We start from the raw sequence: 27,762 nt of genomic DNA on the forward strand, positions 1-27,762 counted from the left end.
CTCACACACCAGGTTTCTCAGGGAGAAACCAGCCTAGGTGTTCTCACCTTCTCCTTCAGCTGATACAGAACAAGCCTGAGAACAGAAAATGGTTGTTCAACAGCTGTTATACATGAACACAAGGTGCAGGACTCACTAAAAAGTCAAGACACTGCAGCAACTAATTCCTTAACTTGTTTATTTATCATTGAAGAAACACACAGCAGCAAGTTCTGTGTTGGCTTCAGTGTGACCAGATTGTTGTTACTGCACCCCAGCTTTGAAGTCAACACAGCCATTACTACAAATCACTGTTTTGGAAAGGGAAAGAACTGACCCTGAAGACAAAGAATTGGGGGGAAAATTGAACAATTTCTCCAAAACCACACATTTTAAATATGACAAATATTTATAAATCCTTGAAAGGCATGAATTATCCAGTAATGGAGAAAGCAGTTGTGATATTGGCAACAGAAAATACATAGCCATATGCTTACCAAAACACAAATTGTAAAAGCTGCAAGTTTGATTTGTACACTGCAGCAGTGTGTACATTACTGGAACAATGACTGCAAAGTGGCCTCAAAGGCATTATGGATTCAAGTAAATCTACAGAAAACATCCCAGTGTAGCTAATTCACAATGTTTATTGTATTCAATTCAAATTTAAACAACTTACTGAATTTAGATAGTGATAAAATATCTCAGAAATCGCCTGCCCTCCATATATAATATAATATAATAATATAATATAATATAATATAATTATATTATATTATATATAAAATATAATATCTATGTAAAAGAGGGCTTTTCTACTTTTTGGCTAATTATGCAAGTTCTTTTAGCTCTGCTTTTTCAATAATTCCACTGTGTGAACAGAGGCGTTTTCAAATTCATGTCCTGTTACAATAATACCCCATTCCAAACTAAGAAAGACTAAAAATAAAAAGGGCAGCCTGTTTTTGGTGCCAAAGAGAAGCTGTGCTGAAGACAGCTGTTGGGCTTGCTTTTTTTTACTTAGCAACAAATGACCCATGAAATAAGCATCATTTGAAATCTCAAAAACTGGCGTTCAATTTCCAACCTTCTGCTGTGAGTTTGTGCATGATCAATCTATATGAGTAAGTAATTCATGCTTTCATGTTACCTCAAAACATTGGTTAAAGAATTCCAATTCAGAATGTTTATAAGCACAAATATAATCTGTGGATCGGATCAAATCAAAGCTAAAACATCAGTTAAACTCTGCGATTCCCACTTAACGTCGTACAGTGGTCCACCCTTCTTCATCTGTCTCGTTTTTAGTGCGGCGCACGGGCTCGCGCTCCTTCTCTGCTTTCCAGGATCCTTTCTCCTTCTCCCCGTCCCGTTCCCGCTCTTTGGATGCTGCTGGGGGAGCAGAAGCTGGAGGAGCAGCAGGAGCAGGAGCCGACCGCCGCGCCGGCGGCTCCCGTTCCTCCCCGCGCTCTTCCCTCCTGTCATCAGCGCGTCGCCACGAGCTCGCTACGGCACGGGAGAAACGGAAAACAGATCAGTCACGCTCCGCCAGCAGCCTGCAGGAGTTCCAGCAAACATCCCCACCCTGGCATGGGATTCACTGATCCTCAGCCCTGCCAACAGGGAATACAATGGCAACAGCCAAATACACGTTTTAATTTTATAGGAAAATAACAGCAGAACTACTCAAACCTCTTCTCAGGTTTGGGATCAGTGTCATCTTTAAAACACGGTAACTGCAGTAAGAATGTTCTCCTGATGTACGTGGTTTTATGGCATAAATATATATTTTTATATTAGCAGAATAAAATCACGAAGTGTATCCTTAGAAATGACTGAACCCTGAAAACAAAAATCCTGGCTTAAAAACATCTGTGGAAAATGTTTAGGCTGTTATTGGAAGACAGAAGAAAATTGCTCTTCAGCTTACTTGAATAAAAAAAAATAAGGTACTGAATTACATGAGTCTATTGGTAACAGCATCCACCACCCTTTACTGTATGGAAAACTGTTCATTTCCACCAAAAGTATGCTAGGACCTCTGCCCCAGCTGTGTGTGAACAAAGCTGTGACAGATGCCAAGAAGTCACCAAGAAGTCAAATCCCAAAACTTCTCGATACATTAAAAAAATCTCCCCACTGAGAACACTCTGCCTTTCTGTCAGCAGCACTCCTGTATTTGATGCCACGTTCTGTTCTGGCCTGCTCACAAGTGCAGGAACACTCACATTTGGGGCAGAGACAAACTGAGATTCTGAAAGTAAGAATGCCAGAATTGGAAGATGTGGTGGTCCCACCAGGCTAAATGGATTTGCTGTTACTGTAGTTTTAGAACACAGCAAAGAATTACTAAATATACGAAATTAATACAGGTTTGTCATCAAAATTAATACCATTAATAGTGTGAAACCCTCATTCAGAAATATTTCTGTCACATTTTAATGGTTTTAAGGAAAGGGCCAGAAACTACTGTCTGTCTTGATAAACTGAACACAAGGACTACATAGGCCCAGAACACAATCCTATGACAACTACATACTTGAAATGTTATCCTCCTACTGTAGATGTGAAATGCTACTAAGATGGAAAATAACACAACTACAAATAGTTAAGATTCCCTGAAGAATTCTCAATTTTGCCAAAGGTGCTTTTTATTATTTTGTTTATGGAAAGGCAGTTGAAATACAGGCTGAACATATAACCTATTCCCATGTGACCCCCTCCCAGCAGTGTCAGGAAGAGGGAGGCTCTGTACTGGATGAAGGATTTTAGGGACACTAAAATGAACCTACGCTCTTCCCGCTCGGATCGGAGGGGTGGTCCTCTCCTGAGGGGTGGCTCCCTGTCATCACCACGTCGGTCTCTCATGTCACGACCACCTCTGTCCCACTCCTCACGACGACTTGAATCTCTCCAGCTGGAAGTTTCCTCAGCTGGCCCCCTCCTCCAGCCACCGTCGTCCCTTTGGCCATGCAAAACATGAAAACTAAATGTTAGGATTTTTATCTTTGCTATGGAAAGGAGGAGTAATAAATAACAGCACGGATATTTACAGACCCAGTGGGTGTCTATTTAACATACTTCCAAAATTGGTTTTGTTTTTTTGGAGCCTAACATGGAATTCTCTTGATAATAGGTTAAAAAGAAAAATTTAAAAGCATTTTAAGCATTTTGGAATTCCTCCTGTAAACAGATATCATCCTAAAAATAACAAACCAAAAAGGCCCCAAAATGCCCCTATCCACTTGCTGCCCTAAAGTGCTTCGTTTCACACAAACTAACCCTTGATTCTTTCACTCAGCAATTCCACATTATTTCTGTATCAGCAGGGCCCTTTTTTCTTTTTGCAGAAACATTCTAGAAGTATTTAAACAGAGCAGTCAGACCTGGGACGCCTGAAACGATCATCTCGATCAAAATCTCTCTCCCTGTCGAATTCCCGCTCCTTCTCGCTCTCATCCCGATCTTTGTCTCGATCCCATTCACGGTCTCCTGAAGGTCTGGAGTCTCGGGGAGGGCCCCAGCTGTCCTCACGAGCCTTCTCTCGTTCTCTCCACCCCCCTGTAAGAAAGAAACACAGTCAAAGGAGTTTATGACTGACCTCTGATCTCTCTTGTAGACAATGCACCCTTTACTTCCATCACAGAAACTGGTTCTTCAAGTTCTGACTCCTGAAGATTCAACTCGAGATGTTTGTAAGAAGCTTGCATGTGGTAGCCACAGAGAAAACACTGTGCAAGCTGCTAAATGTAAAGCCAGTAATGCACACCTCATGTCAAGGCTGCCTGGAACAATCCAGCAGAGCTGGCTGCACCCTGCAGTTTTCAGCCAGAAACCACAAGGGTCTGGTGCAATATAAGTGAAAGAAGGAGCAAAGGGTGTAGCTCAGACAGCAGATGCCTTTGTGAAAATCCACAAGTGAAGAGATTTTAAGGAAGCAGATTTTTCAAGAACTTACTGCTTTTTAAAGCACTACTTAAAAATGTGACTTTTGTTACCATCCACTTAACACAGTGCACTCTGCAATACTGCTCAGTTATTTGTTCTTTATTATGTAGCCTGCTTTGGTTTTAAATGGGAAAAACTGGAGTGCAAGTTTTGATATTTATAGTAAGTTTTCTAAAGGTTTGGATTCTATAATTAGCACCTATGAAAGCTGACATGGTGCCTGCCAATACGTAAGTGAAAAGAACCAGGAAATCAAAGTCATATCTAACATTCAAATGTCACCAACAGTTCTGAAAAGAATCAGAAACAGCTCTAGACACCATCAATGACATAAGAATAGAAATAAACGATACAAGAATAGGATAATTCAGATTTTGAGAGACCTCAGAATGTAATCTAATCCAAGCTCTGCTCTAAGCAGGACATTCAGGAAGGGTTAAAAACAAAAGGGGAATGTTAAAAACGTTATCTCAGTATACATAGAAAGGGCTTATTAAAGCCACACCCGCTTGAATGAAGTATCAAAATCTCCTTTAGGAGATTAACTTCAGACACATGGAAGGGGTAGGGAAAGAGTCCAAGGTGTGCTAACCTAGTGTGAGAATGCTCCCAGCAGAGCATTCAACTTGTATATTTTGGTTTTGCACACAGGGAAGTGACCATGTTAAGTGTGTGATCATCTTCCAGACAAGAGATTTGTTTTTAATTCAACCAAATGAAAAGGTTTAATTATGGTAAGTAGAGGAGCGTCCCAGAGCTGATTCTCCCACCTCTGGCATCAAGTATGTTCTATCCACTATCTATGAGGGCAACACACACTCTGGAGGGAGGATTATTGTAATATTGTATTTTTACCTGGTTTACCAAATGGTCTCCAAGGACCTGGCCTCGAGTCCTCACCGCCACGCCACGGGCCCCTGTCATCATCTCTCCTGGAGAGCCTGTCATCGTCCGCGTTCCGCCAGGGTCCCCTGTCGTCATCCCGCCGGGCCATCCTGTCGTCATCCAGCCCGCGCCGGGGCCCCCTGTCATCATCCATCCCGCGCCGGGGCCCCCTGTCATCGTCTGCAGCCCGCCAGCTGCCCCTGTCATCATCCAGCCCACGCCTGGGGGGCCTGTCCTCATCCAGAGCCCGCCGGGGCGGCCGGTCGTCGTCCAGCCCGCGCCGGGGCCCTCTCTCGTCATCCGCCGCGCGCCAGCTGCCTCTGTCATCGTCCAAGCCGCGCCGGGGGGGCCTGTCATCATCCAGGGCACGTCTGGGTGGTCTGTCATCATCCAGGGCACGTCTAGGTGGTCTGTCGTCATCCAGAGCACGTCTGGGGGGCCTGTCATCATCCAGGACACGTCTGGGACCCCTGTCATCATCTGCAGCTCGCCAGCTTCCTCTGTCATCATCCAAACCACGCCGTGGCGGCCTGTCCTCGTCCAAGCCACGTCTGGGGGGCCTGTCCTCATCCCCTTCTCGCCTCGGAGGCCTGTCCTCGTCCCCTTCCCGTCTAGGTGGCCTGTCCTCTGCTGATTCTGGAGGACGCTCCTTTTCATCTGCAGGACCACGCCTGGGCAGATCATCCCCTCGCCTGGGCAGATCATCCCCGCGTCGGAAGGGCCGTTCGTCGTCTCTTGGATCTCCTCGACGCCAGTCTCTGTAAAACCACAGGGAACGAGTGAAAAGTGGAATGTGACATCCAGGAAAGCTTTACATCAACAGCATCAAACTCCCCAAAGCCATTTCTGACTGCACCCACTGGATGAGTGGCAGAGTGCAGTTTCAAAATGCACCTTTTAATGCCCTTCATTGCTATGTAGGCCACTGTCCCTACAGCTTCAGTAAAGACTGAGCAGTTCATCATCTCCTTTCAAACTACAGTTTGGACAGTCCTCTGTTGGTTATCTACTGCAACACCACAGAGAAGAGGGCTGGCTTCTACACCAAGCCTAATTTGGCAAACTTGAACTAAATCTAAATGATCAATATTAAAAAAAAACCACAACCATCAATTCAGTATCTCCCCTCTCCAGCATATGCCAGCCCTACACACCATTAAGTCTGCTGTCTACAAGATTTTAAACATACATTTAGACTATAGACCCTGTTTTTGTCACCAAATTAATTTCTTTATTTCAGGAAATTAACCCTTCTCAGGAATAAAAGAAAAAAAAAAAAAAGGAAACAAGAAATAGAACATCACAGAAATGTACTGCTACCTGCTTCTTGGCAGAAGCTGCACTGGGGTTTAATCTCATGGATTTAAAAAAAACAAAACCCAAACACAACAGAAAGAACACCTCAAGGTTTAGAAATCCACTAAGCTACTAAAACGTAAACAAAAATCCAGCAAGAACTTGCTACAAAACAGCAGATGTAGGACTTGAAGAAGTGAGAACAAACAGACAACAGTTTGTAACAACTCAGAGTCTCAAGAATTTTGAGGAATTTCAAGCAGTGCATTTCCTGGGTTTGGAAGAATAAAGGAGAATGCAATTATCATTGATCTGTGAGGTAAAAAACAAGACATGGAAACTGTTAATTTCCATTTAGACTCAAATTGGATAATCTTCTCCTTTGAGAAATCTGATTATTTTACCATAAAAGACATGTGGAAGAATGGTTATAATGTTTATCAGATGAACAAGTATTTAATTCATTCAGATACTGTCTCAGGATCTTAGGATTTTTAAATTTAATTTTTAACTATTACTTTTAAACTACCTCTAATCAATCTCTAGAAAAGTTGAATGAGGAATAACTAAGACAAACTGCATCACTCTGTAAGGAAAAAAACAAATCCATTGAAGCATATAAATTAAGTACATTAAACACTTCAGAAAATCACAGAATGGTTTGGGTTGGAAGACATCTTGAAGATCATCTCACTCCACCCACTGCCATGGGCAGGGACACCTTCCACTATCCCAGGTTGCTCCAAGCCCTGTCCAGCCTGGCCTGGAACATTTCCAGGGATGGGGCACCCACCACAGCTTATGCAATATATGTGTAGTGAAAGGCTTCACAAAGCAATTTCATTCAATTTTTAGATTATGCAGTTCATAACAAAGTGGATTACTACCAGGAATGGCAACACAGCTTTTAAGGAAAGATGGAATTCTGTTTTGTTTATCGAGAGATCACACCCATCTACAACATTGTAAGAAATTGCTAGAGAGAGAAAGAGTCAATAAATTTGCTTCCACTGGAGTCAGAGTAAGCAGTAATGGATTTAAATTGCTGTACTGGAAATGAGGGTTAGACATTTACAAAAATCTATCTACCTGCAAGGCTAATTAAGCAAGAAAACATACTGCCAATTGGAATCAGCAGTGTTATCTCCACCAGCACAGGCTTTTAAGAACAAGATGTGCACCATCAGAAATATTTTTAGCTACAGTTCATCCTGATGTGAAGCAGAAAAACAGACAAATGTTAAAGATTTTGTTTTCTACAACTGTATAAACAGCTTTCATTATTAGTGAACATATCCAAAATAAATGTAAACAAGTGTGGATTTTTTTTTAAAGTTCTAAGTACATTCATAATATTCTTCCTTTAGAAATCTATCCCTCCCTGTTTGATACAGCTCTTCAGAGCTTTGTTTAATTTATGGCATGTTTTCTGCTCTGTGACTTACTCTGGGACTTGCCTAGTTGCTATCAGTTTTCTAAATGGAAAATCTCAGAATTTCATCATCCAGGAACACTATATTTGCTCATCATCCTTCTCCACTCTGTATTTACAGAACTGACACCAATGTTTGAGTGGGAGAGAAGTTGTTAATTTAAAAAGGAATCCAAGGAAGCAAGTTGTTTATCACACACAGAAGATGTCTGCTTGCCTTCACATATCTAAGCCAAATAAAACAGGAATGCTGTCTGAGCATGGTTCCAAGATAAAACCTCTCTCATTCCGAGATCCTTACAAAGCAACTTTTTAATAGAAGGTAACTTTCAGAGCTGTAGAGGCATGAGATAGCAGTAGCACCAAAATGGGAGCCTCCATACTTTGATCCCACTGTAACTGGGGTTTGGCAAGCCCTGATTACCTCTCCACTGGTGCTCGACGCCACTCAGATTCCGGCTCACCTCCTCTTCTCCAGGAGCTTTCTGACTCCCTGTCACCCCAACGAGATTCCTGCATGTTGAAAGACATTAGAAACATTCTCTTCAAATGTTTAAAATTAAGATTTTCAATGTATAATTTACTCTTGAGCATATTATGTCATTAAAAACTCACTTGTCACACTGCAGAACACAGAACTATCAGGAGTTTGAGTAACTAAAGTATGGTTTTAACTGATTTTATTGTTTCTGCTGCAGTTCAAACAAAAACATGGTTCCCCTTGTGCCACATACTTTACCAGCAGGGTAGGATATATGCAAATACACTAAAAAGTTTATGACAAGTGTATGAACAATTGAGCAACAGCTACAGTCAGCCACAGCCACTACCATTGACAACAAAAGAGATGTTCTAACAGTTTCACTTTTCCTGGGGCCTTATGACAACAGGAATGAACTTAAGTAATTATTTGCTTTTGTGTTTCTGATCTCATCAGGAAATGTAACTGAATGCACTGAAAACTCTCTGTGGCAAGGACAATTTTGTTCCCAATACCTCAGTGCTCAGAAGAGGTGAGATATTAATGATTCACACAGGTCGCAGGGCAGAGCAATAGTCAATCTGTATTTTTTTAAGTAAGTTAACATCTCTCTCTCCATTGCCAGACAAACCATTTAAACAGATTTTTATGCCTTAATTCCATCACAAGAAACTAATTAGCTAAACTATCCAAAATATCTGATTTCACATAATCACACAACCTCTTCATAAGAAGGGTATTCCAATTTTAAACTCCTCTTTGAAAAGCGTTTTTATTTGTCAATATGGGTCAACCAACATCTTGCATATCAACTACTCTGTCTCCTTAAATGTTTTAGAAATTATTTGAAATAACAATTGTGAGCAAAGAATTCCAAAACTGCAAATGGAATTTCTGGAGTGGTACAGGTATTTCTCTCAGAACTTGAGCCAGCTTTTCCATATAACCAAGTACCCACAGATAGGAGACCTCTTATGTGAAAAATACCAATCATGATTATTTACTTGACAGACTGTCAAAGCAATTTATACAACCTGATAACTTATCTTCATGGTATTACTCAATGAAATATGTATTAAACAAAGAGAAAGGCTGTGGGGGATGAAATTTAAAACTAACTCTCTTGAATGGTTAAGTTCTGAAAAAGTGGGAGTGTAGAAGGCCTATGGTACTTAGTTACATTCTTTTAAACCATTAAACATTTCCAAGGAACTTTTGTTTTGGGGTTGGGGTAATGAGTTCTCCCAACCCAAGTTATATTTGTAAAGAGAAAGTTGCACACATATAATGGTTTTATGTTATTACATATTTCTTTAAAAATACAAAACTATGCTTTTATGCTTAAACTGGGGGGAATTTTCCTCCATTATCCACTTGAATTTCTGACTTTTGCATGAGTCACTGCACTTGCTTCTAATAGTTTTCCTTCTTTTTGTATTAAAGAAAATTTTGTCCAATATTCATTTTAGTCTTTATTAATTTATAGTTTTTAAACAGCTTGGCAATGTTAGCTTCCAGGTAGTTTCTTTATTTTACTTTACTGCTAAACTAGAGAGTCCAGATCTTGATAGTGAGCTGAAAGTAAGTGACAGTAATTTAACTATTAAATTAGCCACTCGCATTCCAACTTAATAAATAAATCAATAAATAAACAAACCTATGACTTTGCAAGGCTAACACCTTATTTCAAATAAACTACTGAAGAAGGAGCAGTTAGAAAGAAACAAACCTGCAGGAATTACCCACCTTTCTTGAAAATGGGTCATCCAGACCTCTCCTCTCTTCCTCTCGGCGGCGCTCCCTCTCCTCTATCTCCATTTCTCGCTGACGTTTTTTCTTCTCCAGTTCCTCCAGTTTCTTGACTCGCTCCTGGTACTCCCGCTGCTCCTGCTCGCGCTTCTCGCGCTCGATGCGCTCCTTCTCCTCACGCTCTGCACAGTTGGAAACACACAGAACTTAGTACCAACACAAATTCCATTACTTTGCTATATCCACAGAAGGGTTACACAATACAATCTCTCCCCTCAGACTCTATAAAAAATAAACATTTAAAAATACAAGCATTTCATATGATGTGTTTACCTAACCACAGAACCTGTTTTCTGCAAGTCGCCTAACTCAAAAGCAACAGGAAAAGGAGCCCATTAATACATCCATTAACGAGAGCTAGAAAGAAAAAGTTCCAATATACCTGTATGTCAATTCAATGTATAGACGAGAACTGTAGCAACTAAAATATCACTAAGTACCTCAAACATGGTAGAAGATCTCTTCCTTAGAAAACGTCAAACAGAAAAAATCAGCTAAGTGTGTCAGAAATTTGATATTCATGACTGCTTCAGTTGTTGTTTTTTAAATACTGCATTGTGATGAACTCTGGTACATAAAATCTTCAACTTCCAACTGATAGATAGGGCAGAAATTCATCCTGCAGTTTGCCAACCACCCTTTCTCCTCTAAAGCCCTGAAAGAGGCTATTAGGGCTATCAGACAAAACAGTTCACAAGAAAGAAAGGTGTGGGAATCATTTACAACTTCAGAGCTATTGATCTGACACGAACCTTCTTTTCTGTTTAAGATGTGCACAAACAAGTGACTAGAACTCTACTATAGGCTAAAATCAGACTCATTTTTTTCATTAGATTCCCTTACTTTATCTCTTCCTTCACTCATATCTAGGAGCTACAAAGCTTTACCTTCCTGTCTATGCTACACAGTTAAGCAAGGAAGGTGAGACAACTGAAGTTGAAGACTTCCTCCAAACTCATTAAACAGGAAAACCAGACACTAGCTGTGTTACAAAATGGGAAGGCTCAAGGATGCAAAGGATGAAGTAGTCACATTCTCAATCACACCTTTAAGCAGCTGCTCCTCCCGTAGCCTTTGCTCCTCCTCCTCCTTCTCCTTGTAGTAAGTGATGCGTCTCTCCTCTTTGCGCTGCTTCTTGCGCTCCTCCAGACGGTTCCGCCTCTCCTCTGCCAACCGCTCCTGGAACTGCTTGAGTTTATCCTGAAATACCAACAATACACTTCAGAACACCAACTGTAATGTCTGAGAGCTAGGCAGTTACACAATTGTAAAATAAAGCTACACAGAAAACTCAAAACAACTGCAACATATTAATTCTGCTCCACTGAAAAATGACATGTTTGCCATGTCAACCTCTTCTGTAATTGATTTTGTATAAAAGAATATACTCCAGTGTAGAAGAAAGATACAATCAAATCATCAGGTACAGTGTTAGTTCTTCATCTGCTCTTTCAGAAAGGAATTGCCTAAACAATAATTTATCTGTACCTAAAACATATTACCCAAAATTATTCCTATTATTGCAAAGAATCATACACAGGTACTAAGTTGTATTAATGTAACATCACTTCTCCTTTGTTTTGGTAAAGCCAGTTTTTACTGCAACACAGCTAAATACTCAAAGCTATAAAGAGGCAGATACAGCTGCCTGCCTATATGACACCCAGTGATCCCTTACTAATAGCTGTACTAAATTAAACAATTCACCCCACTTTTATTTTCCATATAAGCTATTCCAGAAATTGTCAAAAATTTTAAGTGATAATACCTAGGAACGGGGCACAAAATTTAATTAGAAGCCAAAGCAGAAAATAAGCAATTCCACAGCTCTGGACCATTTAAAATACTAATTTGTTTCTAGTTTCATGAAAAATCCCTGGTCAGTTTTAATTCCTCACTTTAGGGGTGTACTTTGTTAGCAATGTCACATCTCATGTACCTCATAAACTGTTCGTCGTGATGCCTTGAGCCTGGCTTCAAATAAATCTCTATCCTCCAACATCCTGGAGAGTCTGCTCTTGTGCTCAAGGGCTTTCTCACGCTCCAGCTGCAAGGTGGTGATCTGAAAACAGAAAATACACAAAGTATAACTTCACTATACATTTGGATTCAATCTACCCCAGCCTCTAGAAGGAAAAATTTTGTCTTCCTCTTTCAGAGCAAAGATAGAAGAAATTGCTGTCCACTGAAACAGTGAAATCACAATTTGTGAATTTCTGTAAAGATTTCAATCTTTCTTTGTTGCAAAGAGCTGGGAAAAAGAACAGTGCAAACCCCACTATTTTTCATGCATTGCTAATGCACCTTATCAACTGAACAAAAAATTCTTACCCTTTCTTCTTCCTGTTGCTCCCACAGCTCCATATCACGCACTCTTTGTTCCTCATAGGCAGTCTTTATTAAAGGAATTTCTTCCAAGCGCTTCGCTCTTTCAAAGTAGTCAATCTGAGTAAAGATAACACATCTTTAATGTGACATAATGCACACATAAACCCCTCATTTCTGGAACTTCTCTAGAAATATATATTTCTGATATATTATGGCAAACGAGCAACAACCATACTGGACCACCTAAGAGAGACTACAGTCTCTCCTTCTCTGAACATTTAACCTGTTCTGAACATTTTTTAATTACAAGTCTACCCAACTAAGACTCAGTTCACATCCAGCTTAAGGATCCTTTTTCAAATCAACTCTATTAATTAGAACAGATTTTTGCATGGAAATCAGAGACCCAACTGGTATAAAACACATCACCTTTCTTTAGTTTCAAACATTTCCAATACCAGTATCATATATAGGTGTGTATACACAGATCATATTCACTAAAAAAATTGTATGGACATTTCTACTCTTCCTACTTTGTACCTTTTTCTCCTGATTCTTCAGTCGTTCCTGAAGTTCCTTCTTTTCTTTTTCCAGCTGTTCCACTTGTTTAGCCATAATAAAGTCAGGATCCAATTCTTCAAGATCCTACAACCAAGTAAAGTTATCAATATAAAAAGGAGAAAAAACTCCCACAAAAGGTGGCCTTTACTTCCCCAAGTAAAAAAGGTCCCATCCAAACCCAGAACTTAAGTTTACTTAATTGTCTCATTTTTAAGAGAGACTGTAAGACCTGTTGCAGTACAAACCTATGAAACTCAGGCAGCCCAGCAATGTAACACTGAAATAACAAAATAACTCCCCACTGCAACAATAAATCCCCTACCTCAATATCAATATCTTTAAATGCTTTGGCTCCCAGTTCAGTCTTCTTAATCTGCTCCAAGCGCTCCCGAACAGTTTTCTTTTTGATCTGCTCATGCTCCTGCAGGATCCGCTCCTTCTCCCTCTCCTTTGCCTCCTGGCGCAGCCTCTCCTCCTCAGCTTTCCGGACTTTTTGCAGTTCTGCTTCCCGTTGTTCCAGCTCCTCCTTTTCACGCTGGATGTTCAAACTTTCCAGGCGCTCCTTTCTCTCCTCTATGGTTTGACGGCGTGCAAGGATACGCTGATGCTCCTTCCTGGAATTTTTTAGGAAGGCAGTGACTGCCAGCTGATGCTGTTCTTCCTTCTCTTGCTGGATTTAAATTGAGAGTAAGACAATGATGTAAACAGTCCCTCTTTAAAAAGGCAGTAAGCAAAGCAAATGCTTCTCAAGGGAAAATGCAAAGTTAATTCTATTCTCCAAACCTTGCTAACTGAATGGAAATACAGCTGTAGTGGCAAATCTAATCACTCATCCAAGTGGCACCCCAGGCAGTTCCAACTGCCCAGAATAATGTGCACATGGAGAACATTGTCTGTAAAAGATAATATTCTACAACACGGCTTGGGTATGACAGTTTGACTTTTTCTGTCCAAAAATATTGCAAACCCAATGTTACTGATATTGAAATCTTTAACTGCAATGCTTGTTTGTCTCTGTATGTGTTTGCAAGCATATCACCACATGTACTGTATTTCACACCAAGCTGCTTTGTTCTCTTAAAGTTTTGTTATTTTCCAAACACACTAATAGAAGAAAAAGGCATCCTAATTGACATAAAATACTATCTGTGAGATGATAAAAAAATAAGACAACAACTTAAACATTGTATTTAAAACTATTTTCATTACCTTATAAAAAACACTAGGCTTCTAGACATTAGAACACAGACTGCTCTTTAAGCAGCCTTCCCACCCCCAGCATTCCCCAGAGCACCCCCACAGTTCTTTGTGGACATTCATGCTGTACACACGAGGAGGTGTCACTAAGCCAGCTCAGGGAGCTGCCCATTTCCAGGAGTCCAGCCACTCTGTAGCTCAAATCAGCTCCCCACACTCCCCCAGCCATGCTACTCCTGAAATGTGAGCACCCACAGGGATATTTTTAGTAACCTGTCACTTCTAGGGCATTCAGCAAAAACACTGAAACATCCACACTTTGCTGCAGATCTGTACACATTTAAAGCTAAATGGAAGTGCTAGAAACACCAAAGTAAAAAGCTTTAGATGAATGTAATGATTTTCTGAATTATTAGAAATGTGACAAACTAAAAGCTTTTAAGCACCTGGCAAAAGTTGAAAGCTTTGACCTCAATAGTGAAGGAAAAAAGGTTATCATTTTGTTCTGTAGCTTCTCTAACCACATAGATTGATATTAACCTTGATACTGTTCTCCAAAAGTGTAATGACCACTAATAGGTTAAATAAGGAGGATTTATGACTTAATTCAGCTACTAACTGTACTAACATGTCAAGTGCAAGACTAACTGCCATTTCAATCCACAAATGGATAGTTAAAGCATGTTTTTTCTTCCAAAATTACAATCTAATACCAATCACTAATCAATATTTTTAAGGGAAAACCTATATATAAGAATTTTTATCTTAAACACTATAAAAATGCTAATATATGGCCAAGTTAACATAAGGAAGCGAGCAGTGGGTGTCATGATACAATTCTACTTTCTGAATTTAGATTTTAAGAATATTACTTCATATTAAGTATAAGAATATTACTTAATGCTTAGTATTTCAACCTGTAGAGACTCTTAACATGGACATATTGCTATCAGCCTTTTTTCCCTATGGAACAAATATCTGATGTGTTTGCTATGAAATCTTTCATAAATCTAAAACAAATGAAAAAATTACCACTGCTCTAGTAAAAGAAGTGAAGGTTTAACTTGCCACAACCAAAGCATGCTGGAAATTTGAGACTGATTTACACCTTGTTGCTACAGAGCCCTGGAAAACCTGAAATGTGAGTCTGACCTTGAAGCCAAGAGCCTCAGGGAGGAGGAAAAGAAGTGACAAAGACAGATCAGTTCCTGTGCTGTGGGATGTTTTGTTCTATAAAGCTGCATTCCAGGTTTTTCACAATAGCAGTTTCTCCAGGAAGAATAAATTGAAGCCGGCTCTTGGATTTTCAAAAATGCGCACAAAACTTTAAACAAATCCTAGGCTCATGTATAGGACAGTTATTATTTGTTATATCCTAAACCTGGTATTTGCAAGACTGGAAACTTTAAACTCAGGCCTCTTGTGTACATTTTGCCATATTTTTGTTATTACCAGAAACGGAATTACTTCTTTAAAAGCACAAAAAAAATTACTACCACAAAGCTGAAAAAAAAGGAAGTAACATGTACATCTAATCTGAGTAAACACATTCATTAAAATATAAGCTTTGTCAACACTCTCCTAAGACTTTAAATGACTTACCATTAAGTGAGGAGGCTTAATGACTGCAAGAGCCTTAGCCAGAGCTGAGGACATGGCAGTCAGCTGGTTTCTGATCTGCTCAGAAGGCATGCTCTGCAGCTGCGGGCCCAGTGGAGCATCCTCTCTAGTACAGTAATTCAAATCTGAACCAAAACTCAATGTCCGAGTTGTGTGATCAAGGCGAACCTTCACAAAAACAGAAAAAAAGGAAGAAAAAGGATTTTATTTTTTATTGAACTATTTCTCTGCTGCTCTGCCTATGACTACCATGAGTCAGAAGCTCTACACAGAAATTTTTTGAAAGGAAATATTGCTTGTTCCACTCTGTGAGAAATGCCAAATTAGAGAAAAATAGCACTGTCAATGAAGGTTTGTTTTATTTTTATGGTTTAGGAAAAAAACCAACCCAAACAACAACAACAACAAAAACACTGGAAGAGGCTGAACTTTCAATGATTCAATGAAATGAGAACTGAAAGACAAATAATTCTTGTCCCTTCCTCCACATTGTCAACCAGTTCCTTTTTACTACATGCAATACACATGAGCCCAACCATGACACGAAGTCTTTCTGCAGCCCTCACCTGTAAGTCACAATGCCTGGCAGCATCCACGATACAACGCTCCAGCTGGAAAGCATCCACAAAAGGAACCAGGGTGCACAGACGAGCAAACTCAATGCTTTGATAAATCTGGGCCACCTGAATGTGAACAGGAACATTAGGTATTTTTCCTCAATGAAAAGAAATCAGAAGTAGAAGTTGTTGTAAAGTTAACTCACTAAATTGCCAACAAATGAATGTATACATATGAATGTAGTTGCAAATACTGTTTGAGGATTCTATTTCTGTACTGTATTCAGATGAAACCTCACTCCTGAATGGCTGCTTTGTATGAAGGAGACTGGCAGCAGTAACTACATCCAGCTATGCTGCTAATTAGCCTTCAACTATTTCTTTAGCACACCAGAAATAACACTGCTCATCACTGATAAGGAAAGCAGGTCAATGAAATGTGCATTTTATAAAAAACTTAGATACAAATAAAAAAGAAGACTAAAATACAAAGTTAAACACTCCCCTCCCCAACCTTACTCCAAATAGAAATTTTAAGAAACTTGCTATGTAATGAAGAAAATCTAGAGAAGAGAATACACCATTCCATCCCACTATCAAGTATAGCTACTATAGCTGTAGTTAAGTGATGCACAAACTGAAGATATGGGTTATATAAATGTATTTGAAAGTCAAACAACCTTCTATTTGACAGAAAGAAAAACTATTTCAGCATTATAGCTTCCAACTTACTCTTCCTCCAAAACATACTCTTTAGGAACGTACATTATCTTTATTTATACCTGCTGCAGAAGGCGAAGGATGGTGTTGTTTTGCAGGTGAGGAATGTACAGCTGTAGTTCAGGTTCCTTCTCAGCTTGGTCCTTCACCCAGTTCAGAACCTATCAAAAGTCTGAAAAGTCACTCTATCTGCATTGACCTGTACAAACTTCATCATTAAAGTAACATTTCTGGTTTATACTCTTAAAACAAGAGCACTTCTGTCCAGATACTGTTTTACTGAAGTGCATCAGAACACTTACAGTTAAAAAGGAGAGCTGACAGTTTTTGTATGAAGGCGACTGACAGTACTGGCAACATTTACCACACTGCTAATTTACCTTCAAGTTCTTTTTAGCACCTCGAATATCTTTGTTCCCACTATCAAAGAAAAAGAACATGATGTGCTTCATCAACTGCAGAATTTACACTAACCTAATCAACAGCTCTCACATTATTCTAACTCCCAACACTCTACCTTTTAATAGTAAAACCAGTCATTGGTTCATCTTTCCACTTGGCACACAATTCACTTGCCAGCATATGCCCACTGTGTGCACAGTCTTCTTATTTGGCACTTTTAAACAAAATTAACTCAGTATCATGTCCACCAACAAAACCTTCTGACTCATTCCCAAAACTCTGCACCTTTATGGAGCTCTCTGAAGAACACCCAAAAGACCTGAGTGAATTTTCATTCTATTTCAGTAACCTGGCTTACTCTATCAGATGTCACACACATTTCATGGTAATGGAACTTCACCAAATCAAGGCTACTATTGAAAAATCAGGCAACAGAAAAAGCTGGTTGATATTTACCACAAATCAATAGTGAAATAACAGACTGTTAGTCAAGACCAATTACTACACACACAGAGCTACAAAAAAACTTACCTTGCTGACACGGGCACTCAACTTGAGCGGGTGAAAGTCTACTTCAAGCCAATTGTAAAGTTCTTTCACTTCTGGGACAACATATTGCACTACATTGAACCTGACCTACAGTCAACAGAAAAAAATCCAAAGATCTCAACATAAATACAGTATTAATCAATAGTTAATGCTTTAAAGAATTTTATATTTAACAAGTTAAACAGGCAATAGATGTGGTTTCTAATAAAGGAGACTAGGTATTTTTCATTACATTCTTAACTACAGTGACAGTAATTCTAGACTTTATCACTTAAATGTAGTTAAAAAATGGAAAAGTAGACAAAAGACAAGCTAAACAGACTGGTGTGCCAGCCTCAGCCATTTCTAAGACATAAGCCTACTACACAAACACAGGCCCACATCCAACCTAAAACCATGCATCTCTGTTCATTATTAAATTTCTGAAGCCTTAAATTGTGGGTTGGAGGCAGACTGGAAATGTGCTGCAAGAAGAATGAATTCAAATTGAAAAATAAGCTTTAAAGCTAACTTTTAGATATGAGTGCAAATGACTGTAAGAAATTCAAACATTCTTGGAAAATACCCATTACTTACTGTCTAATTTGTTAACGAACACTGGGGGAGGTCTGAGGATAAATAAATCTAACATCGCTTCAAATTAAACACAAGGAAGTTTTCATAATCACTTATACCCATATGGTCCAACATTTGACATCTGGCCTGTGCTTATCCAAAGCACATTTAAAACAGAAAAATAGGCACTTGATTTAGTTAATTACACACTTCAGTTGGGAAAAACCCCAAAGTTCTAGGTCACAACATGTTTCAGACCCCTCAGTGTTTCAAATCAGTATTTGTTGCTTGGGTGACATAAAAGAATACACTGAATTGCACACAAGCATTCATTATCATTGCCATTTCCAAACATTCCTCATGAATCTGCAATTAAGTTCCAATTAACCATACAGCTGTTTTAGCTTTAAAGCTGCTGTCCCACAGCTAAGCAGAGTGCTCTAGAAGGAACAGGACTGAACGTTACGAAGCTGCTGACCTGAACCCCAGTACCTACCATGTCATTGATGAGGCTGGCCCGTGTAGGGGGGGCCTGCAGCCCCAGCAGGGTGGCCAGGCGCCGCTGCTTCTCCACAATGATTCCGTCCATATCCAGGAGACGAGCAATATCCGTTCTCTCTGGAGTTATTGGAATGGACAGGGTGGCCAAAAGGACTCGAGTGGACATCCTGGTGACAAAGCAGAAGTGGAAGAGAACACTTACTAATTCTTGTTCATGTGTGTGCCAGCTCAAGAGAAGAACAAGGAGCATCTACGATGCAAAACTGTGTAAAAACACCAGAAATAACAGAGGAGACACCAACTACAGCATGAGAGGAAATTGTGAAATCTTGTGAAGGAAATACCACCACTCAAAAGAGAAAAAGAAAACAAACCCCCAGATATTTATTGACTTGCATATCTTCTCAGTAAAGAGAAGGAAGCTTAACTAAGGTGATGCTAATGTTCACAATACTTACACTGCAGCTTTGTAAAACATCCTCCTTGCTCTAGATTTCTTTTGAGGCAATTAATACTGGCCAATTTAGGCAGAGCTGCTCATAGCCATACATGTCATCTGCTTCTTTTGGGGTACAATTTAGTTTATTTTTGAACCTAGGGGGTTAAAAACAGATTCTAAGATCAAAGCAAGCATCTTTCCCCACCTCTGCATCTCCTCTTGTGTGAGATTCTTTCGCATTTCTCTTGATAAGTGATAAAGGCGGTGAAGGGTGGATGCGTGAAAAAGAGCATTTCCTGATTTCCAGAAGACAGTTGAAACTTTGTGGTAGTAATTTGCCATCAGCTGTGGTTTGGGTGGCTTCTTAGACAATGCAAATAGTCCATGAATATCTTCCACTGCTTTGAAAGCTTCCTAAAAAAAACCAAAACAACCAAATACACCATTGTTAGGAAGTTTTTTGCAACATCCCAAAAAAAGGAAAAACTTACTAAAGGTTGTAAGACTATAAAATATTTAATACTATTGAAAGCTGTCCTCTTCAGTTGTGTCAGCTACATGAAATGAAATACTTCTTTCCTAACAAGTTACTTGGACATACTTCATTAACTATCTGCTTAGAAGTTGGTATTTTTGAAAACTTGTTTCATTCCAATTTTCAAGCTACAAACCAAGGTGGCAGGAGGAGCCAAACAAAAAATCTCTCAAAGTTCTACCATCAAAGCTTGGTTCAAAATGCTGTGCAGGAACACCAGGCTAAGCATTCAATATTCTAGATATTAAAACTTTGTTCTTTAGCTCTTATCCTTTCTTTACCTTGCTGCATGTACCCTAATACATGAACAGCATGGAGAAAATTCTGGAAAGGCTGCAGACAAAGAGTGATGAGGAGCCCTGCTGCATACCTGCCACAGCTCCATGCTGATAGCACTGTCCAGCTGCACCAGCCTGGTCTCCAGGTGCATGGACTGGCTGTCAGGGTTGTTGAGGTTGATGGCTGTGCTTTGGTTGTGGTGCCGCTGGATCTGCCCCAGGTGCATCCGCAGGTTATCGCAGAGCTTGCGGAACTCCGCTTTCCGCGTGTACTGCAGGCAGAACTTGAAAGCTGCAAAAAGGAATAATGTAAATGTAAAATGTCCACCAATGGTGACTTCACGGTAGTTCTAAATGGGATTCAGGTATGTAAATCAGCACACTTAAAGAATCTTAATTTGCAGTCAAACAACATCTCAAACATGATACAATCTGTCACACATAATGAGTAAGTGACAATGCAGAGCATTTGCATCTTGACCTTAAAAGATGAAGATGTTTCTACATAATTAAGATTAAAGAGCAAAGGGAATACTTTAAGTCTCTTTAAAATGTTCTAATTTATGCAGTGATTCCAGCTTTTAGTTTGAACTAAGAGCACACAAAATCCTGTGAATGGTATGAATTCAAGTTTTGGCTTTGTAAAATGTGGGAGAAAAATTCTCAAGTCATCTAAAGATGGTAAAGTCAAATAAAGCTTTCAAATGACTGGAAATGACACAGACAAAAACCCTGTAATTAATCCCATAGTTCTCAAACACCAGTCCTTGTTCTGGCTTCTGGAGATAAGCACAACATAGCAGAACACAAGTGCAAGAAAGAGGTCAAGAAGAGGGGATGGACTGTAGAGGGGGATCAAGACCACCCAAAATCCTGGAAGCCCTCCAATCCATTTCCAGAAAGGTCCAGAAGGACAGATGGAGCATGAGAACGGATTTGCATAACAAGTGAGAAACCTACAAAAAGGTGTACACCCCAAGAACCTGGACACCCCCATCAGCTAGATCAACGCTGGAGTGAGGACTGGTAATTTCTCTTTTACTCTCCCATTCTTTCTCTCTAACCCTCTTTTTAATTCAATCATCTCTTCTTCCACCCTATCCCTTTATCCAAAACCCACTGTCCATGTGCTTATATTGGGAGGTCAGGGACTAAAACACCCATTTTCATGCCAAGTGTGTCATTCACTACTAAAACTTTGTTAGCTTTTGAGGACCCTCTGATCCTTGCTGCTCCTTTTGACAACACGCATCTACAAATCTTGATGTCCCCCTCCCCTTAAGGGGGAGGCACCACATCATTATAGTTCAAGTTTCCATTTTTTGCACCTACCTTGCTGTGCAATGTCATGGTACAGGCGTTCTACTCGAGAATTATTTCGGAGAAGATCCAAACACTGTCTATAGGATTCCCACAGAAATTTAACCCAGGGTGTCAAAAGCAGGCGGTCAGTACGATCCTGAGTGTCTTCTCCACTTACAGCACTCAAAAGAACACTTCAGTCAAGGCAGAGGGGTAAGGAAAGAGAAAAAAGAGAAGTGGTTTATTCCCTACAATTCTTTCTCATCAATTTTTCTTACCAGATTCTAAGATGAGTCTGAACAAATCTGAACAGCTAATTGCTGCTGAATGGTCTATTGCTTATTTTCAGACTGGTCCCTCAGACTCCTCCCTGTTCCTTTAAAGGATGTAGATAATTATTTCGAAGTTTTAAGTTTCAAACTTTGGACTGACATGTCCAAGCTCCAGAGCTAAGACATCAGAAACTTGTATCCTTGAAAGGAAACTAAGTCCAGGATTTTCACCTTCCCTTTCCTAGCATGGAGCAGTGTCCTGTACTTCTGTTAGAGTCAAGTATCAGTGTCAATGCAGACACTTTAGTACTTGCTGACACTTCCCTTTTAGTCACCAGCACTGCCGCCAGAGTTCACTTCATGATGACATGTGACACAAACGCTGTGTTATGATCTGCACACATCAGAAACCAGAATACTTGCATTAGCATTTCAAATCCTTTACAAATTCTGACATGAAAAAGATGCTTAAATACATCAGAAGCAAGATACAATAATCTTGCATTTAGAATTTCATTCCCTCATCACAGGAATATAAGAGAGGGGAAAGCATTCCCCAGGCACTGAGACCCATTCAGTGCTATGCCTACATGATTCTTTTCTACTAAACAATCCACTCAATGTGTTAAACTCGCAAAAAACTATCTTCCTTAAGCCTTCATTTTTAAAATACTTTTTGAACTGTTTTTAATATAAAGTCTCAACTCTTGTAACTTTTTCTCTACACCATTTCCAGTTCTAATTTGCATCCTTGGGTACTACATACACTATTAAACACAACATGTCACCACTGCTTTCTCTAACAGATCAAGAGGTGAATCCAGCAAAAAAGCATGAGAAGTCTAGAAAACAGGACCTAAAAAACACTAAGGAAACTGTGCTTGTTTAGAGGAGAAGTGTGATTGAAAAGATCCATTCTCTAGTCCTCGTTACAGAAAGAACAAGGAAAAGAGAGTTCAGTCAATCTTCACTGTTTAACTATTAGTCTATTCCTGTGTAACAATTTCAGGCACAGGAAATAACATGAATGGCACTGCCCCCTATTGAAGACACATCTTTCACCTTCTCTTTTGCACAACCAACTTCTACTAGAGATTTTTGCTGTTAACATATAGATACAGAGCCTTCTACTCCAGGTCTTTATGAGTATTATTTGACTACTACAGCTCTATTCTTACACAAGACAAATATTTAGTAATTTCTTCCAACTTTTTAACATTTCTATCACGTTTCTACATTCTCATTACCTGTGCTATTAATTCTCTCTTGACCATACTTTTCATGTACTTTCTTCTATTATCTCATCACTTAACCAAGCAAGTATAAAGTAACATTTTCTTTTGTTTGTATGTGCACAATGTGGTCAGAAGAAATGGAGGCCATCACACACAAGAATTACATTGCTCTGATATAATTAACAGCATTTCTGTATCAACTAGTAATGATCACTTTACCATAATAAACTCTCCAAAACCACTACAGATGCAGATCTGAGCAGACACTGGAAAGTGGTGACCCAACTCCCAGAACCACTCCCACTGCACCTATATTTTCTACTCCTTAGTGCTTGCTTTCTTTACTCATGATTTCATTCAATGTAAAATTCCTGCTTTTATCCCTCCCTTTAAAACCTCTAGAACACCACTAGTATTCCATTTCAAGTCTACCACATTTATATCTCAGCTCTGTGAATGAAATTGAAGATACTTTCTGTGAATTGCTACATTTTAAAGACAGGCTGCACACCTTTCTGGAGTCTGAATGTTATCCAAGTCTTCTATGTCCAGTACCATCTGCTGGGATTCTTCCTTAGCTGCTTCTGTTTTTTCTTCAGCTAATTTTAAATAGGCTCGAACAACATCCTCCAAAGATTTGATGTTAACCTACACCAAAGGCAAAAAAACCGGGAAGATGTTTCCACCCACAAAAGACAATATCTCTTTTAAAATGTAACTGCTACAAAATGAAGAACATCTAAAAGGCAGATTAATCCTAATTCAGGACAAATCAGTTACTTTTAGATTATATCAGCTGACAGATACCACGCTTGCTATAAATACATACAAAAAAAATTCAAAAGCCATACCTGCTGGCAAATATTCTTGTACTGGTACAATCCTTCTTTTGCCAGGTGACTCTTGCGCAGATCCACACAGAGCTCCAGGTACTTCAGCATAATTGGCTCGTGGATTTTCTGCCATGTTCGGTGTTTCTTACTTTTCATAACATCATAGAGAACATCAAGGGCAGGCTGCTTTTTGCCAACCTCAAGAAATTCTGAAAGTAAAATCCAAGTTAGCAAAAACTTGCACAGCAGAAGATGCATTTTTTTATGTTTAACACAGGAAACATTCAGTATTTAATTAACTCTACCCAGAGTGCATTGATGGCTTGATTTAGTTAGATCAAAAATGTTGGCAACTCAGTGCCAGTTGTTCAATGACATAACTGGCAAACTAATGTTGACCAGTAAATTTACATGGGAATTTCAGGAGAGCAGAGATGTCTCTCCATCCATCCAGGCATGACTGAGCACTTCATACACACAAACGTGCGTGAACACACACATCCAGTTTTAACTATCCAGGTTTCATCAAGAACAAGGAATACCCACCAGGGGGCTTGTGGGTACAGCACTTACCAAGAGCATTCAACAAGGTGCCAAGCATAACACAAATGTGACTGAAAGTCCTGCTCTCAGGTGAGGGAGGGAGGAAGGCAAAAACCTAAATTCAGCAAAGTTGTTCATTTGCTGTTTTTAACTCCTGAGTGGTTTAGCACTTCAGTTTATAGAAGTTACATCAAAAGTTCAGCTGGAGGGTCAGACACTTTTTATATCAGCCTTGCTGCTGAAACCAGTGCCCCATTTATTCATCCCTTAGCAGCTGCTGTTATTAAGAGGAGTTCTCAGCATCATAGCAACTCCTACCTCTGATATCCCACACATTCTGCCTTGTACAAAACACAGCAAACCACCCCCTGGAAAAACTGAGGCAGGGACCCACATACACACAGACCCTACTCTGAATGTACTCTGCACTGCAGAACAGCAGGAGAAATGAACACAAAGAATGGGAAGCAAATAGGTTTAACAGATAAGGGAGGTCAAGTACAGCCAGTGGGAAATATGCCTATTCTTAAAGGCTAGAGTCAGAGGGGTAGAGTCAGTACTGCCATGAAGTACCTTGGAAAGCACTCCATTCTGAAAGAAACAGTGGCAGAAATTATTAAAGTAGGGGCCTGCTCCAGGGGCTCAGACATCAGACAGAGCTTCCAAGTTTTGGAATCCCAAATTTGAAGTTAAATGCGGCAAAAGGTTTAGACTGAAAGCAGCAGAGTTTTCATTTAAAGTTTTAATTTAAGGACCACAACAGCTCATATTCATGCATCAGTTTATGTAAATAATGAGCTGGGAGAAGATGAGCAAGCTCCTTTCTAGAGAAAGCACCATGATACAACTAAAGATAATCAAAGTTACGGTGTGGCAGTACCCCGCAGTACTTTACTTACCATGGGAATTTTAATAAAGCTACCCTCCATCCCATAATTTACACTGCTATTCTATCTCAGAGCTGCTTTTGAGACAATTACTGTTGGGCTTTACACTTTATTTATGAAAATAAACTTGAAAAGCAAGTTTAATGCTGCAACAATGCCAGGGCACTCCAACCATAGCTCTCAGTGTTTGATAACCAACTGGACAAAGCGCAGAAATAATTTATGTTGTTTTGAAATTTTTAATTAACTCTGGCCAAGCAGGTTCTTACAAGTAAGTCAAATAATTAAGGCTAATTTAAGAGACACTTCAGTAAAAGCACAAAATGAACCTGAAGAATCAAATACACAACACCACGCTTTGCAGTAGGAACTGTAAGTTTTGGAAACTCAGATCTGTAACATATAAACTGTAAATAAGTAGCTGTAAGAGCTACCTTTTACTAGTTTTGTTCTTTTATACTATTTAAAATACTAACAGGTATCAAGAGTAGCAACTGAAGCTGAGTGGTCAAGAACCAACTGATACACATCAACAACTCACCTACTGCTGCTAACCCAAAATCCTGAATTAAGCTCAATTTCCAGCCTGAGAAAACATGTCACTACAAGAGGTGACAAAGATGTCACGTGCTTTACAGTATCTCTAACAGTGAGCAGGCTTAGTATCTGCAACAATAAAACACTCCTCAAAGTTGCATTACATCCCTGAGTACAAAGCAATGCCAAATACTGACAATAGCTGAGGATTGGCCTTGACCTACATTTATCAATTATAAAAACACTTTTCTTACATATCTGTATATACTTAAAATCCTTCATGCTCTTCACATTTCCATCACCTCTGTACGTTGAAGTCACTGAGAACATGAAGTGCTTCTAATGCTCACTTGAGCCTGACTTAAAAACACACACTGAAACTCTGGAAACTGAACTGAATGTCCCCATTAAAAATGTCATTTTCACATTAAACTGCTTCCTGCAACACACAATCTGCATTAGGCACGACTTTCCACCCTTTAATATGCTTGGCTGTGGCAAGATTGAGCCCCTGCAGTTTGTAAGACTTGAATCTGCTTGTCATGTTTCCTATTCAGTGCACTGAAACTCAGGATTGCCAGCATTTGTCTGGAGAACACCCCCTTCAGTTCAGCTCCACTCCTTCACTTCAACACAACGTAGCAGACTTGTAGCAGCATAAGAAATGTGAACTTAAACACCAGGAAAGGATCAGTAATAATAATGAGCAGTTTAAAGTCAATATTCCAGAAATGTGACTTACACACCAAATACTACCTCCTCTACCCAAGAATTTGCAAATATAAATAAAATTTATATATTACGGTACGTGCATCTTTTCCACTGAGAGGACTGATACAACAGATCTTCATCCTTGAATGCCGATTTTATGTTTCATCTTTTCATCTTTGTGGAAAAGACTTTTACAATGAATTTTTGATTAAAAATCTTGAGGACGTGCAGTGCTTTCACATTTTCTTGTTCACATACTAAGTACTTGAATAATGCACAGTCCCCAGACCACACAGCCTCTCCTGCTGTCATTTAAAGACCCATTCATCATCTCTAAGTTGTGGATGTCTTTAAGTGTCATCTTTCGATCAGCCCTGTGACAATAAACGGTCTAAATGGTCTTGGTAAGGGCTTAAAATAGGATACTATAAAAAACAGAAGCGTCAAAGCCATATGTTTGGCCCGAAATGAGCCAGCTGATAAATATAACCAGTCCAGCTTTTATGTGGCAGTCAGCAAGCAACGGCTACAGCGCCGAATTGTCTCCCTTGGTCGGTCTTCCAGAGGCAAACCAACATTACCAGCAGCGAGGGAGTTTTACCATTTGCGTTCTCACCGGAGTCACGAGAAGGACGGGGTACAACACAGGAAGCCCACGGGGGACGTGAGGGCCCGGGATCAGCCGGGGTTTGCGATCACCCCGGCAGGGCAGCGCGGTCCGGCCCGGCCCACCCGCTCGGGCCGCGGCTCCCCCTCCGCCCGGAGGCGGCCGTGGGGCCCCGGGGACCGGGAGGCGGGGCCGGGCCCGCTCCCCGGGCCTCCCTCCCCTCCGCCATGCGGCCGCACGGCCCGGCCCGGCCCGGCCCTTTCCCCGCGCCGCCCGCTCCCTCCCGGGCGGGCTCCGCTCCGCGCCGGGGGACTCCGAGCGCGCTCTCCCGAGCGGGCCCGGCCGGGCGATCCGGGGGCGGGCGCAGCCGGGAGCCGGGGAGCGGCGCGGAAGGCGACCCGGCGCTGCGTGCGTGTGGGCGCGGCCCGCACTGACCGTTCGCCCGCTTCAGGGCGTTCTCGGGCCGCTGGAAGTACACCGGCATGATGGCGGCGGCGGCGGCTCCTCACGGGGCGGCGGCGGCTCCGAGCTCCAGCCAGGCGGCACGCGCGGCCGGAAAGGGAGGGCGCGCCGCGGGAAGGGGAGGGAAGGCGGCCCGCGCGCGCCCTGACGGCGGCGGCGGAAGCGGAAACCCCGCCCGGCGCGCGCGGGCCGCCCGGCCGGACCGGCACCGGCACCGGCACCGCATCCACGGGGCACTGGGATCGGGGCCGGCACCGGATCCACGGGGCACTGGGATCGGGACCGGATCCACGGGGCACTG

At 40.7% G+C, this 27,762-nt stretch overlaps 1 protein-coding gene and 1 non-coding gene across 2 annotated transcripts; both read right to left on the reverse strand.

Moving 5' to 3' along the window:
• Positions 1–164: 164 nt before the first annotated feature.
• On the reverse strand, positions 165–27,595 carry EIF3A (eukaryotic translation initiation factor 3 subunit A). Its single transcript, XM_021529264.3, has 22 exons — positions 27,435–27,595; positions 23,733–23,923; positions 23,393–23,529; positions 21,405–21,568; positions 20,165–20,364; positions 19,465–19,673; positions 18,816–18,987; positions 17,747–17,851; positions 16,876–16,974; positions 16,103–16,219; positions 15,519–15,704; positions 13,042–13,389; positions 12,699–12,803; positions 12,162–12,275; positions 11,770–11,892; positions 10,877–11,030; positions 9,768–9,952; positions 7,965–8,053; positions 4,783–5,570; positions 3,366–3,540; positions 2,772–2,941; positions 165–1,485 (listed from the first exon to the last, which is right to left on the reverse strand). Exons 1-22 carry the CDS (start codon positions 27,481–27,483, stop codon positions 1,241–1,243), a joined length of 4,125 nt encoding a protein of 1,374 aa, XP_021384939.2. The 5' UTR covers positions 27,484–27,595; the 3' UTR covers positions 165–1,240.
• LOC116183819 (small nucleolar RNA SNORA19) lies at positions 16,406–16,538 on the reverse strand. Its single transcript, XR_004148516.1, has one exon. It is a non-coding gene; the product is annotated as a small nucleolar RNA SNORA19 (small nucleolar RNA).
• Positions 27,596–27,762: the final 167 nt, after the last annotated feature.

Source organism: Lonchura striata, chromosome 6, assembly GCF_050655825.1.
Source record: "Lonchura striata isolate lonStrDom1 chromosome 6, ASM5065582v1, whole genome shotgun sequence".
NCBI lineage: Eukaryota > Metazoa > Chordata > Aves > Passeriformes > Estrildidae > Lonchura > Lonchura striata.